Raw genomic sequence first — 15,295 nt, 5'->3', positions numbered from 1 at the left:
TTTGTTGTTGGGTGGAGCGCTGCAATACATGTGGCTGTGTTTCTGGAGTGAGACCCATAGTAAAGGGTTTTTTTGTGAAGTAAGTGGTTAAAAATACAAAGGTCGCTACCTTTGTAGGAAGTGCTGTAATTCACTGATCTGTGTATCCGAAAGGAGTAGTACAATATAATGAGCTGTGCCTCAAAGGGGAATGCTAGAACAGAAGTGTGTGTGAGTCTCTGGAGGGAAAATTGAAAAACACATGCACCTGTGCAGATGGTGTTCTGTAATATAAGTGCATGTAACTCTGTCTTCTTATATAAGGGTATATGACCCCCAAACAGCATTAAGGATGTGTCTACAAATTACAACAGGAGTTAGAAAATGCATGCCAAAAGCGTAATGTTACAATAGGCATGAGCGATTTCAATATGCAGGTAGATCGGGAAATCTAGCTGGTGCAGGACCCCAAGAGGGGGAATTTCAAGAATGCCTAGATAGGGCTTTTTAGAGTAGCTCATGGTTGAGTCCAGCAGGGGATCAGTTATTCTGGATTGGGTGTTGTGCAGTGAACCAGAATTGATTAGAGAGCTTAAGGTAAAGGAACCCTCAAGGGAAATGATCATAATATGATAGAATTCACCCTGCAATTTCAGAAGGAGAAGCTAAAGTCAAATGTATCAGTATTACAGCGGAGTAAAGGGAATTACAGAGGCATAAGAGAGGAGCTGGTCAGAATTGATTGGAAAAGAACACTGGCAGGGATGAAAGCAGAACAGCAATGGTTGGAATTTCTGGAAGCAATTTGTAAGGCACAGGATATATACATCCCAAAGAGGAAGAAGTATCCTAAAGACAACCATGGCTAACAAGAGAAGTCAAAGCCAACATAAAAGCCAAAGAAGGGGCATATATTAGATCAAAAGTTAATGGGAAGGTAGAGGATTGGGAAGCTTTTAAAAACTGACTGAAGGCAACTAAAAATAGTCATTAAGAGGGAAATGTTAGAATATGGAAGTAAGCTAACCAATAAAATTTAGAGAATACCAAAAGTTTCTTCGGATACATGAAGTGTTAAAGAAAGGTGAAAGTGGATATTGGCCTGCTGGAAAATGATACTGGGGAGGTAGTAATGGGGGTAAAGGAAATGATGGATGAACTGATTAAGTACTTTTCATCAGTCTTCACTGTGGAAGACGCTATCATAATGCTGGAAATTTGAGAGTCAAGGGGCAGAAGTGTGTGAAGTTGCCATTACTAGGGAGAAGGTTCTTGGGAAGCTAAGAGATGTCAAGATGGTATACACACCAGGGTTCTGAAAGAGGTGGCTGAAGAGATTGTGGAGGCATTAGTAATTATCTTTCAAGAATCAATTGATTCTGGGATTGTTCTGGAGAAATGGAAGTTGCAAATGTCACTCCACTCTTCAAGAAGGGAGAGAGGCAGAACAAAAGGAAATTATAGGTCAGTTAGTCTAACCTCAGTGGTTTTGAAGATGTTGGAGTTGATTGTTAAGGATGTGGTTTAGGGTTGCTTGGTGGTACATGGTAAAGTAGGTCATTGTCAGCATGGTTTCCTTAAGGGAATATCTTGCCTGACAAATCTGTTGGAATTCTTTGAAGAAATTACAAATAGGATGGACAAAGGAGAATCTGTGGGTGTTGTGTCCTTGGATTTTCAGAAGGCCTTTGATAAGGTGCTGCACATGAGGCTGCTTAACAAGTTAAGAGCCCATGGTGTTACAGGAAAGATACTAGCATGGATAAACAGTGGCTGACAGGCAGGAGGCAAAGTGTGGGAATAAAGGGAGCCTTTTTTGGTTGGCTGTCAGTAACTAGAGTTGTGCCACAGGGGTCTGTGTTGGGACTGATTCTTTTAACATGATATGTCAATGACTTGATTAATGGAATTGATAGCTTTGTGGAAGGTGTGAAAAGAGATGGAATGGCAGTTTTGAGGAAATGGGGTACAGAAGAACAGGCAGATTAAGAGAATTAAGAGAGCAAGATGGAATACAGTGTCAGGAAGTGTATGGTCATGCCTTTGGTAGAAGAAATGGAAGAGTAGACTATTTTCTAAATAGAGAGAGAAAATTCAAAAATCTGAGATGTGAAGGGGCTTGAGAGTCCTTGTGCAGGATTCCCTAAAGGTAAATTTGCAGGTTGAGTCTTGATGAGAGAAGTAATTGCGATGTTGGCATAATTTCAAGAGGACTGGAATATAAAAGCAAAGATGTAATGTTGAGGCTTTATAAAGCACTGGCAAGGCCTCACTTGGAATACTGGGAGCAGTTTTGAGCACCTTATCTTAGAAAGCAGGTGTTGACATTAAAGAGGGTTCAAAGGAGGTTCACGGAAATGATTCCAGGATTGAAAAGCTTATCATATGAATAGTATTTGATGGTTCTGGGCCTGGACTCTCTGGGATTCAGAATAATGAGGGGTGACCTCATTGAAACCTATTGAATGTTGAAAGGCCTCGATAAAATGGATGAGGAGAGGATGTTTCATATGGTGAGGGAGTCTAGGACCAGAGGACACAGCCTCAGTATAGAGAGGTGTCCTTTTAGTTGGGAGATGAGGAGGAATTTCTTTAGCCACAGAGTGATGGATCTGTGGAATTCGTTACCACAGGCAGCTGTGGAGCCCAAGTAATTGGATATATTTAAGGCAGAGACTGATAGATTCTTGATTAGTCAGGGTTGAAATACTATAGGAGAGGCCAGAGATTGGGTTAGAGGGAATAAATTGGATCAGCCATGATGAAATAGCAGAGCAGACTTGATGGGCCAAATAGCCTAATTCTGCTCCTATATCTTATGGTCTTAATCTGGTATTTTGTGTATCTGGAAGTGGTATAACAGTGGGTTGTACGTCTGGAAGAAACACTGCTAGCCAGGAGTGTGTCTTTGAAGAGAGTACCTAAAAACGTGTCTCCTCAGAGACTAATGGTCTTAAACAGGCCTGTGGATAGGTATCCAAAACAAGTACAATATTCGTAATTGTGAGTGTGTGTGGAGCAGGAGCTAAAATATTGTTATAAGTGTCTTCATAGGAAGTGTTCTATTATGAATTACATATCCCTGGAGGAACTGTTGTGGTCAATGTATGATCATCTCTGGAAAGAATGGTGTAATACCTGGTGTAGATACAAGATGTTCTCTGCAGTTGATGCTATACTAAGAAGCTGCACCCATTATGCTTTGCTGCGTGTTCCTCTGGGCATCAACCTGTCCATTTGTGTCCCATTTGAAGTCATAGATCATAGACTAATACAGCATGCAAATGGTCCACACTGACCAAGCTAGTCCCATTTCCCAGTGTTTGGCCCATGAATGAACCTTTCCTATCCAAGTGCCTGTCCATTTGTTTTTTAACTGTCTGCCTCAACCACTTCCTCTTGCAGCTCATTACACATACACTCCACCCCCTTATGAAAAAAGTTGCCCCTCGTGTTCCTAATAAATCTCTCACCTCTTCCCTAAACTTATGCCCTCTAGCTCTTGATTGTCCAACTCTAGGAAAAAGACTGAGTGCATTCACCTGACCTATGTCCCTCAGGATCTTATATCTTTCTCCCTGTAACTCGGTCTGTCAGGTCTTGGCAAGATCTTATAAATCTTTAATACACTCTTTCCTGTTTGATAACATTTTATATACGAGGATAACCAAAACTGAGCATAATACTCCATGCACTCTCACAAGTACAACCACGCCATAACCTCCCAGTTTTTATACTCAATACTTATACAATACTATTACGATACATGGGTCTTCACTGAAAAAAAGATGGCTGGAGTCACTTAGCACTTTTGCCCAAGGGTGTTTGTTCAGTGAGTCAAGAAGTCAAATTTACAAAAATCAACGAAAATAGCAAAAAAGAAAATTGTCTATATATGCAAAAAGATATCTACCAGAAAACACAATAAATAGCTCCATACTATTTTCAGTGTGAACTGGCGGCTCAATTTCTCTTTCTCTCTCTCTCTCTCTCGATCTCCTACTGAGAGTGATCCGCCCCGTTTTTTTTTAGGCACTTGGACATACCATCTTTAATTACCCAGAAAGTTAACAAAGACTACACATGAATCAAAATATGCTGTGCCTCACAATGTAGTTACAACCACATTACAAAATAAACAACAGTATCTACATTAAATACAGTATACAAACAATATATATACACACTTACACATCCCCATTACTAAAGAAATGGAATATTCTGCTGTGTATGGTGGGAAAGGCACCATAAAGCCGAACCGAGCGCATCAGCTTGGTTATGAGAATGTAGCAGGGAAGATAGCGAAGTGTGCACTCTCAGTGCAATGACAGCAGAATGACGGGGGGGGGGGGGGGTGCGGGGTGTTGTGTGTGTGTGTGTGTGTGTGTAAAAATGCCCATGCGTAAAGAACGTTTTTAATGTCAAACTCTGCAATCATCATCAGGGATGATGCTTAGGCAAGTCTAGTCTGGTGGTATATATACCTCCATCATTCACCCCTCCGGATTGGTTATAACCATATAATAATTACAGCACGGAAACAGGCCATCTCGGCCCTTCTAGTCCATGCCGATTGCTTACTCTCACCTAATCCCACTGACCTACACTCAGCCCATAACCCTCCATTCCTTTCCTGTCCATATACCTATCAGTTAGTCCTCATCCTATCAAGTGGCTACAAGGTGAAGGAAAACAACTGGGCCCTTAAAAGGGCCAAGGGAAAAGCCAGGAAACCTAACAAGGAGGAATCTGTTGCTACTGCCTGTCTTCCCTATATTTCCAGGATTAATAAACAAACCCATAAGAAAGCTCAAATCACAGCTTATGCAGATCAAAAATGACCTGGGACTCAGGACGGCTGGAACATACAGGATTCCTGTGAATGTGCAGCAGTATTTATCAGCCAGATAGATCGCACGGTGGAAACCTCATCAAGGAGAACACGAGGTATATTCGTGTTTGATACCTGGAGAAATCAGCAGCAGCAGAAGATTACATTTGCAATGGCCAGAGGATTGACTTTGATGGCACAAAACTAGTGTGTCGCACGAATGGCTTTTGGGACCATCTAGTGAAGGAAGCCATTGAAATAAAACTTGAGGAAAAGAATTTTGTCAAAGACTAAGGTCTCACTCTAAGTAAGAACCGGAATTTGATTGTAAATAAGGTGCGAGAGCAAAAACTTGATAGGATGAGGACTAACCAATCAGGAGGGGTGGACGATGGGGGTATAAATACCACCAGACTAGAAATGCCCAGGCATCATCCGTGATGAAAATGGTGGAGTCTGTCATCGAAACGTTGGTTAAAATCGATATCTGTACCTGGCTAGGAGACCAAGAAGAGTTTATTCATCATATACACCAGGAAAGCACTAGATACTTCTTTTTAAAAAATAGTTGTATTTGTTTTTAGAATATCTGTCAATTATCATCAGCAAGAAACTCGAATTGTGTGGAAAACAGTGGTCAGAATCAGGTTTAATATCACTGATGTTTGTCGTAAACTTCGTTGTTTTATGGCAGCAATACATAATAATAAAAGCTACAAATTACAATAGAATGCAGGATGTATATATATACATATACACATAAAAATTAGTAATGCAAAAAGAGAGGGGAATAAAATACTGATGGGTTCAATATCCATTCAGAAATCTGATGTGGAGGGGATGAAGCTGTTCCTGAAGTGTAGAGTATGAGTCTTCAGGCTTCTGTACCACCTCCTTGATGGTAGCAATGAGAAAAGGGCATGTGCTGTGTGATTGGAGTCCTTAATGGATGCCGCCTCTTTGAGTCATCACCTCCTTGAAGCTGAGGAGACAAGTGCCCATGATGGACAGACTGAGTTAACAACTTTCTGCAGCCTTTTCTGATCCTTTGCAGTGGCCCCTCCATTACCAGACAGTGATGCATCCAATTAGAATGCCAGTGAACAGGAAATATTGATATCCTGGTGCCAGTGGGTACAACATCAACATTCTCTAAGTCTTCTGGAATCACTGCTGTAGCAAGAAATAATTAGAAACTCGTATTTAAAACTTCCAAAACTTCCTCTCTTGTGTTTTATTTAAACAGTCTAAGACATATTGTATCTGAGCCAGTAGTTTTTCCTTTTTCAAAGACACTGTATCTATGGAAAACTCCAGGTTCATTGGATTTTAGGAAGAGGGCTTCCTTATTCAGTATATGTACAGTATTCCAGCATATCTGGTTTCTTTCCATAGTTCAAGTACAAGTTCAAGTTTATTGTTGTCCAGTTGTACAATGTATACCATCAAAGGAAACAATGTTTCTCTGGACCAAGGTGCACAACACAGTACATGTAATTTACATGTTAACACAAAAGTAATATTACCATAAATAATAAGGTGCATTTATGACACAAGTTAAAAAGAGTAAAACACTACTGCTGCTTTGTACATGCAGAAACGTGGGTAGTGGCAGGGAGATCAGAAGTCTCACAACCTGGGAGAAGAAGCTGTTTCCCAGCCTAACAGTCTTTGTTCGAATGTTACAGTAGGGTTCAAAGGGATAGTTGGATGGATGGGAAGGATCATTGACAATGCTAAGGGGCCTGTGTATGCAGCACTCGATAAATAACTCTGATGAATGAAAGAGAGACCCCAGTGATTCTCTCAGTAGTCCTTGCAATCCTTTGTAGGGCCTCGCAGTCAGATTCCTTGCAATTCCCATACCAGACAGGGATGCAGCTGGTCAGGACACTCTCAGTGGTACTCCTGCAAAAATTGGTTAGAATGGAAGTAGATACAGAGGAGATGTCAGGGGAGGGAAGGATGTGGAAACCATAGAAAGGGTGCAGAGGAGATTTACAAGGACATTGCCTGGATTGGGGGGCATGCCTTATGAGAATAGGTTGAGTGAACTCGGCCTTTTCTCCTTGGAGCGACAGAGGGTGAGAAGTGACGTGATAGAGGTGTACAAGATGATGAGAGGCATTGCTCTTGTGGATTTTTCCCAAGGCTGAAATGGCTAGCACGAGAGGGCACAGTTTAAGGTGCTTGGAAAGTAGGTACAGAGGAGATGTTAGGGTTAAGGTTTTTATGCAGAGAGTGGTGAATGCGTGGAATGGGCTGCCAGCAACAGTGGTGGAGGTGGATACGATAGGGTCCTTTAAGAGACTTTTGGATAGGTACATGGAGCTTAGAAAAATAGAGGGCTATGGGTAACCCTAGGTAATTTCTAAGGTAAGGACATGTTCGGCACAACTTTGTGGGCCAAAGGGCCTGTATTGTGCTGTAGGTTTTCTATGTTTCTAATGGGGAGGGAGGGATGAGCACCTCTTGCCTCGGTCTCCTCAGGAAGTGGAGACACTGCTGTAGTTCCTTGACCAAAGAAGGGGTGTTGATAGACCAGCTGAGAGTGCCTGTTATGTGGCATTCCAAGAAAGTTGGTGCTCATAACTCTTTCCCTGCAGGAACTGTTGTTGTGAAGTGAGGAGTGGTCAGTCTGTACCTTCTAAAATGTCCACAATCACCTCTTTGCTCTTGTCCATATTGAGACTCAAGTTGTTGTGCTCACACAATTCTACCAGCCGCTCTACCTCCTCTCTGTATGCCTCTCATTGTCATCGTTGATGAGGCCAACCACTGTTGTGACATCAGCGAATTTGATGATTCAGTTTGAACTGGATTAAGCAGTGCAGACTTGCGTTGGCAGCATTAACAGCGCTGGTGTTCAGTGTGATGGAGCTAGAGATGTTGCTGCCAACACAGACTGGCTGTGGTCTTTCTGTCAAGAAGTTCAAGATCTACAATAGTTGCATAAATGAGCTTCTGAGGGATGATTGTAATAAATGTTGAGCTGGTCAGTTAACAGCATCCCAGTGTATGAGTCCAATCGCAAACAAGAGAAAATCTGCAGATGCTGGAGCAACTCAGCAGCCTAGGCAGTATTTATGGAAAAGAATACAGTTGACATTTTGGGCCGAGCCCCTTCAGTGTCTCGTTGAAGGCTGAAATGTTGACTGTACTCTTTTCCATAGAAGCTGCCTGGCCTGCTGAGTTCCTCCAGCATTTTGCGACTGTTTCCTGGTTTCCTGGTTTCTCTGGATGCTTTCAAGAAGGAGCTAGATAGGTATCTTATGGATAGGGGAATCAAGGGATATGGGGACAAGGCAGGAACCGGGTATTGATAAGGAATTGATCAGCCATGATCTCAAAATGGCGGTGCAGGCTTGAACGGCCGAATGGTCTACTTCTGCACCTATTGTCTATTGTCTATTGTATGAGGCTCCATTTTCCAGGTGGTCAGAACAGAGTAGAGTGCGGAGGCTATTGCTTCATCAGTGGACTGATTTTGAGTGATAAGCAAACTGGAAAGGGTCCAATGTTGCAGGAAGATGGGTTTTAATGTGATCAATGTTCAGCCTCTAATGGCACTTAATTATTGTTGAATTCCGTGTCATTGGACAGTAGTCATTAAGGCAGGTCACTGTCACCCTCTTGAGCACCAGGATAATGGTGGCTGCCTTGAAGCTTGAAAGACATTGGACTGTTCCAGAGAGATGTTCAAGATGTCTGTTCGAACCTCTCTTAACTGGATTGCACAGTTCCTCAGCACTCGACCAGGTCCTGCAGCTTTACGTGGGTTACCCTGCCAGGGTCATCCTCACATCTGCTCCTCGGGGGGAGGCGGAAGGAGGGCCTTCCTCAAGGCACATTGTTCCGTGCATCGAGCAGTGTGTAAAAGGCACACTGACGAAGAGAGATGTCACTAACATTGGAGCGCAGGATGGATGTACTGTAGCTAGTTATGGTCTGAATACCCTGGCACATGTCTCCGGTGTCACAGAAATAGGTGTATATTCTCTATGAATAACCCTGTTGTGCCTTCCTGGTGGCATGGGAAAGTGCAGCTCTTGCTGATCTGAGAGCTGTATTATCTCCCAATCTGAAGGCAGCATTCCAATCTTTCAGCCCTGCCCAGACTTCTGCTGTCAGCCAAGGCTTCGGATTTGCCCTCACGTAGATGTATTAAATAACAGTGGTGTCCTCAATGCACTTCTCTATACATCCCACAGATCGCACATATTCACCGATGTTAATGTAATGGTGGGAGGTATCCGCCTCACTGAACATGCTCCAGCCCGTGTTTTCAAAACAATCCCGCAATGCTGAATTGCTTCTTCTGCCAAGGTCTTTATCTCCCTTTGAAAGTTTGACAGTTTAATCCGTGGTCTGTATTTAGGAATTGGCATAACCGATAAATAGTCAGAATATCCAAGGTAGGGGCAGGGAGCAGCCTTGTATACACCAGGGATGTTGGTCTAATGCGGAGTTTAGGAGGATTAATGGCACCTAATGGTGACTCCGTTGCTTGCAACCATGGAAACAGCTCTATTTCCATCTTTAATATCTCTATTTTTCCCTTTCAGGGTTCTTTTGAAGACCCTGACCTGGAGTTACACACTGACTACGGTTTTTTGCGGGAATGGGACCTACTCTCGTGGCTCCATGATCGGCTGTTGTTGTTCGGCATGTCATAGGCTCGGGCTGAGAGTCTGGCTTGGAATTGGCAGCCTAGGATCTCAGGGCTCTGGAGATGGGCAGATCAAGGGTCAGTGTCACAACAGGAGACCCATGTGTCGTCAGGGGAGTCGGGTTATCTGCGACTGTGTACTTGGAGGCCTGGGATCTTTGTGATCTTCAGGCACAGAGCTCGAGAAAAGTGATGTAATGGACTTTTAACATTGTAAACCAGCAAGTTGTTTGTTATATCTCCCCACTCGCTGGGAAAACAGAGTCACTTCTTCCTCCCTTATTAGGGAGAGAGAGAGAGAGCCTGTGGTATGTTGAATACCGGGTGAAATGTGAAGTCTTTGGGGTAGCTGCGGCTCTGTGTCTTTGCTATTGCTTTGCTCACACTTGAGTGCTTGGTGGCGGTGCTGATGCTTTTTTTGCCGGTGGGGGGAGGGGGATTGTTGCTCGCTGCTGCTTACACACGGGAGGGGGGAGCTGGGGGGGTACTTTGGGGTTCTAACATCTAACTGTCATTCATTCTTTGGGACACTCCTCTGTTTTCATGGATGATTACGAAGAAAAAGCATCTCAGGATGTATAATGTATACATCTCTCTGACATTAAATTGCACCTTTGAACCTTAATGTTTTCTCATCTCTGGTAGCAAAGCCAACATGCTGATAGAATTTTGGCAGGATTGTTTTCAGGTTAACATAGTTAGAGTCTCCAGCAAAAATAAGAAACCGTTGGGGTGTGTGGCTTAGAGGTTACTGATCCCACCATGGAGCTCGCAAAGTGCTTCCCCAGCATTAGCACGATGGGGGGATGGGGGAGATGTACACAGCCACAATCACAATGGCAGTGAACTCTCTTGGTGAGTAGAAGAGCTTGCACTTCACCATTAAAAACTCTACCTCAGCGAATAGTGCATCATTACGACCAGAACTCTTACCAGAGGCAAGAAGTGGATCGTCACGCACCAGTTCTTATTAAACACAAACCTCTTCTGCTGATGTTGCCAGAATTCATGGAATTTCTGTCTGTCCAAAAAGAGATGAAACCCTCTACCTGCATGGCCACTTCAGGGGTGGTATTGTGGAACTACATTTCTATCAAGTTGTGCATGCAGCAATCCTTCATCTTACACTGATTTATTCTCAGACGCAGACAATCTAGTTATTTCCTAGTGATCGAATGTTTGAAAGCAGAGTCAATGAGAGAGCTGGCCTGCAGGGTTTCACCATTAGTCCTACATACAGCCCACTTCCCACACTTCTGGCGACTTGCTAGTGAGGTAGACTTGGTGTTCTTAATATCCAGTAGTGTCTTGCGATCATAAGAAAGACGTAAAGGACGAACAGTTACACCATTAGTTGGAGGCAGAGAGTTTGCTGTGACTGGGTGTGCCACTGTCTTGTTCATTTACTGTGAGCTCCTTGAGATTAAGATGCATGTTTATGGAAAACCACTGAAAAATGAACCTGACTCCTAAGAGAGTGTACATGGACCATAGAGCATGGTATAGGAATAAGCCCATTGTGCACAATGTCTTCACTGAGCATGATGACAAATTAGTCCTCTTCTATCTATATATCTCCCTCATCCCTGCGTATTCATCTATCAGTGTTCCAACTTAGTAAATCTCACCATGGTATCTGTGTCCACTATTCCCCCTGTGTTTTCTAGATACCTACCACTCTGTTTGAGAAGAGAACTTACCATACATTGTCACTTAAATTTCATCCCTCCTCACCTTAAATGTGTGACGACTACCTATTAACGTTTCTGCCCTGGGAAAAAGATTCAGACTGTCTACCTTATCTGTGACTATCATCGTTTAATAAACTTCTATCAGGTCTCCCCCTCAACACCATCTGCTCCAGAGAAAGCAACCAATGTGTCTAACCTTTCCTTTTTGCTCATTCCCCCTAATCCATGCAGTATCCATCACCATCCACAACATACCTTCTTATCATTACTGCTATCAGGGAGAAGGTACAAGAGCCTGAAGAGACACATTGGATGTTTTAGGAACAGCATCTTCTCATCCACCAACAGATTTCTGTACGGTCTATGAACGCTACCTTGTTTATTCATCTTTACACTATTTATTTATGTATGTATTTATTTATTACAACTTTTACGTCTTGCATTGTGGTAGTGGTTGGCATCCATCTGTCTTTGAGGGCAATGGATGATGATGATCATTATCAGAAGCCTGGGCGGAAAGTATGAAGATCCTGGGATGCCCAGTCCCCAAGATCTCCCTCTCAACCTCACCAGTGTAGTTCAAAGGAAAGCTTAATGAAGCAATATGTTTGGCACCAGCTTGGCTGCAGAAGCTGCTAGAAGGATGGTCAATAATGTCCAGCTGCCTTGGGAGTTCCACTCTGGATTTTCTGTCTGGGTTTACTCCTGTAGCGTTCATCTCTCCTGAGACTGCCTACAAAGCAGTGGGGCTATTTTACCCATAGCTGTGAACCTGGTTCATGAGCACCAGGGCATGTTCACACACCAGTGGACCTATGAGCTATGTGTGTAGGAGCCAGACCTCCTCCCCATCCTCTGTATTTCAGCCTGAGTCCAAAAGGAGTTCAGTTTCCATGTGTCGCCAGCGAGGAGGCACGACATGAGGCTTGCTGGTGGAGAGGCAATGTACTCACAGGGAGAGACTTACACAGTCAGCTCTCCTTTTCGCAAGACTGCTAGCCTGATTTGGATTCTGCCCTTTCCAAAGTCTTCATATCTTTCTGGTAGTGAGTCAACCAGACCTGCACACAATACTCACATATGTGGCCTAACCAAAGCTTTATATAGCTGCAGATTTATTCCTTACTCTTGTATTAATGCTTTAGCCAATGCACCTTCTTTACCATTCTATCTCCTTTTGTGGCCACTTAAAGGGTGCTATGGACTTGGGCCCCAAGTTCCCTCTGCGCATCAGTGTCACTAAGGGTCCTGCCATTTACTGTATGCTTTTCTCTTACCTTTGACCCCCAAAGTGAAACCCCTCACACAATAACTCGTGTCATGCTGTAGAATGATGCATGATTATCATAAGCGCATGGGCTTCCAGAGAGACTGCTGTACTTTCTCAGTTACACTCTGTGCCTTAAGAACATGGAGATGAAATACGAGTTTTGCCTATGTTTAGTGACAGATACCACCTTGGTAGAGGAGGGGGCCTGATGCAAAATCAGCTAATTGGATGAAGGATTAATGACCTCAATGCAGGGAATTCCATTGTCATATCCAGAGATATGAGTCATCCTTGATGTGAACCAGCCAGAGCACCCAAACCTTCCTTGGAACTGAATACAAGGAGCCCACACAAACTGCTCCACAAAAATTAATGTTTTTAGTACTTCTGTGTGAAACCTGCAAATTTCTGGTTTAGCACCTCCAACATTGAATCATGGTAATTATCAATTAGCCCCGAACAGAACTATCAAACATTTGCTGCTTATTAGCACATTTATCTGTTTACATTCTTCCCATAAAGCTGTTGATGAACTCGTTGAAAGTGGGGAGAGATCAACAATGAGAGATTACATGACCTGAAAGTCCTGATATGCTGATTGTAGACCATCGGAAAAGAGGTGATGTGAAGCAAAGGAGAAATCCCCTGGCACGCAATAGTTGTGATGATTTTGTCAGTGCCAGAGTTTGGGAAATGTGCCTGATGATCTCTGAGTGTTTGTTTGGAATGGAATGTCTAGTTTTCCTTGACACTTAAACTCCATTTGAATACATGATTCTGGCTACAATCATTGCCAACTGTGTTGTGCTGGCTTTGGAACAGCACCTGCCGAATGGAGACAAGACCCCCATGGCTCGAAGTTTGGTGAGTACAAAGCTATCTGTTGGGTACTTGGGGTTGCGAGAGGTAAGGATTGAGGAGAAGGTGGAGGGTGCAGTGGCTTCAGACTTTGTGTTGGGGATGTAGCTGGGTCATGTGGGTACAGATCTGGAGATTTGAGGCAAGGAACTGAGAGGTGGGTTTGGAATTGGAGGGCTGGATTAGAATTTGCAAATTACCTAAAATTAACAAGTGAGGATTCAAGGTTAAGGAGCTTGCAGGACAGGATTGGAGATGTGTGAGGCCGTGGGAAGGGAAAAATCTGGGCATATGGATACATTTTTCAGTAAGTAAGGTTGAGGAAATGGTGGTGACAGAGATGGTGTTGTTGTGGTGGTCATTTGATGAGCTGCATTTTCAGACCAATGTTTGGTCAAAGTTATTCTCCAATAGAAGCATTTCAAACACATTCTGTTATAACCTTTCAATTGTCTTTTATGTTCCCTCCATCAGGAACAAACTGAGCCATATTTTATTGGGATCTTTTGCTTTGAAGCTGGGATTAAAATTGTAGCACTGGGATTTGTATTCCACAAGGGATCGTATCTTCGGAATGGCTGGAACGTAATGGATTTCATCGTTGTCCTGAGTGGGTAAGTAATTTCAGTCTTCTCGTTTTAAAGTGCACTACACAGGAAGCAGCCTAACATGACCATTGGGGTTCATATAAACCTTTCAATTTGCCTTCACAACACCCCACTGGGATACCATTCTATTTCTGTTCTCACCCCATAAATATCCATTGGCATTGACTGCCACATATCAATTGGACTGACCAAAATACCTCCTTTTGTCCCACTGTATCAAGTTGACACATAACCTCAGTGTTCTTTATTAAGAAGTGATTCAGGAGACTAGTAACTTGTGATACTGTCCAGTCAGATGAGGGGTAGTTACCTGAAGAGCTTTCCCATTGCCCATAAGTCGTACAGAATTATCAGAGGTTACCAGGCAGTGCTGTACTGGTAAGATATGGAAAATGGCTTAGGTTTATCCTTCACAAAGAGCAGGACCAATCCAGTCCCTGATTCCCATACATTAAATCTCTCCGTTACCTGATAGCTTACTGGTAATGCTACAGTCATCTGCATGGACTTCAGTAAATCCTTTGACAAGGTCCTATGTAGGAAACAGCTCCAGAAAGCCCATGTGATCCTTGACAAGTTGGAAAATTTGATCCAAAATTCACTTGTTAGGATAATGTTTGGTGGAGGGGTGTTAATTCTGTGACATGCGAGTGTTCAACTGTGATATATGAGACCATTGTTCTATATTTTAACAACACGGATATGAATATAGAGGGTGTGATTAGAAAGTCCATCACCAGAGATTCTGAGGAGTCATTGAATTGTTCATTATGGGAGTGAGATTTGAAAAAGTGAGTGGGGTCAGTCGGGGAATGACCACACCTCTACATCCTCAGGAGTCTGTGGAGATTTGGCATGTTATCAGAAACATTGGCAAACTTCCATAGATGTGTGGTGGAAAGTGTGCAGAGTGGCTTGCCTTTGAGTGAAAAATCCTACGAAAAGTAGTGGATTCAGCCCAGTACGTCATGGGTAAAAGCCTCCCAACCACTGAGTACAGCTACATGAGGTGTTGCCATAGAAAAGCAGCATCCATCATCAGAGACCCTCACCACCCAGGCCGTGCTCTTTTATTGCTGCTGCCATTAGATAGAAAGTACAGGAGCCTCAGGACTCACATCACCAGGTTCTAGGACAGTTATTACCTCTCAGCCATCAGGCTTTTGAACCAAAAGGGATAGCTACGCTAACTTAAGGACTCTCTTCTTGTTATTTCATGCTCATTATTTATTTCTATTTATTTATTATCTGTATTTGTTTACAGTTCCTGATGTTTACAATTTGCAGATCCTGTTTACAGTTACCGTTCTATAGGTTTGCTGAGTTTGTTAGGTTTCTCCCTGACGACTACACCTGCAAGAAGTGCAGCTAGTTGCAGCTTTTTACAGA

At 43.1% G+C, this 15,295-nt stretch overlaps 1 protein-coding gene across 1 annotated transcript in view; it reads left to right on the top strand.

Annotated features, from left to right (window-relative positions):
- Positions 1–15,295, top strand: part of LOC140737314 (probable voltage-dependent R-type calcium channel subunit alpha-1E) — a 619,860-nt gene that overhangs the window by 138,205 nt on the left and 466,360 nt on the right. The window contains 2 exon segments of the mRNA XM_073063744.1: positions 13,199–13,304; positions 13,773–13,912. Of these exon segments, the coding sequence (XP_072919845.1) occupies positions 13,199–13,304; positions 13,773–13,912 (246 nt within the window).

This window comes from Hemitrygon akajei, chromosome 12 (genome assembly GCF_048418815.1).
Source record: "Hemitrygon akajei chromosome 12, sHemAka1.3, whole genome shotgun sequence".
Taxonomy (NCBI): domain Eukaryota; kingdom Metazoa; phylum Chordata; class Chondrichthyes; order Myliobatiformes; family Dasyatidae; genus Hemitrygon; species Hemitrygon akajei.
The sequence above is the reverse complement of the archived record's forward strand: the minus strand, read 5'-3'. Positions and strand labels throughout refer to the sequence as shown.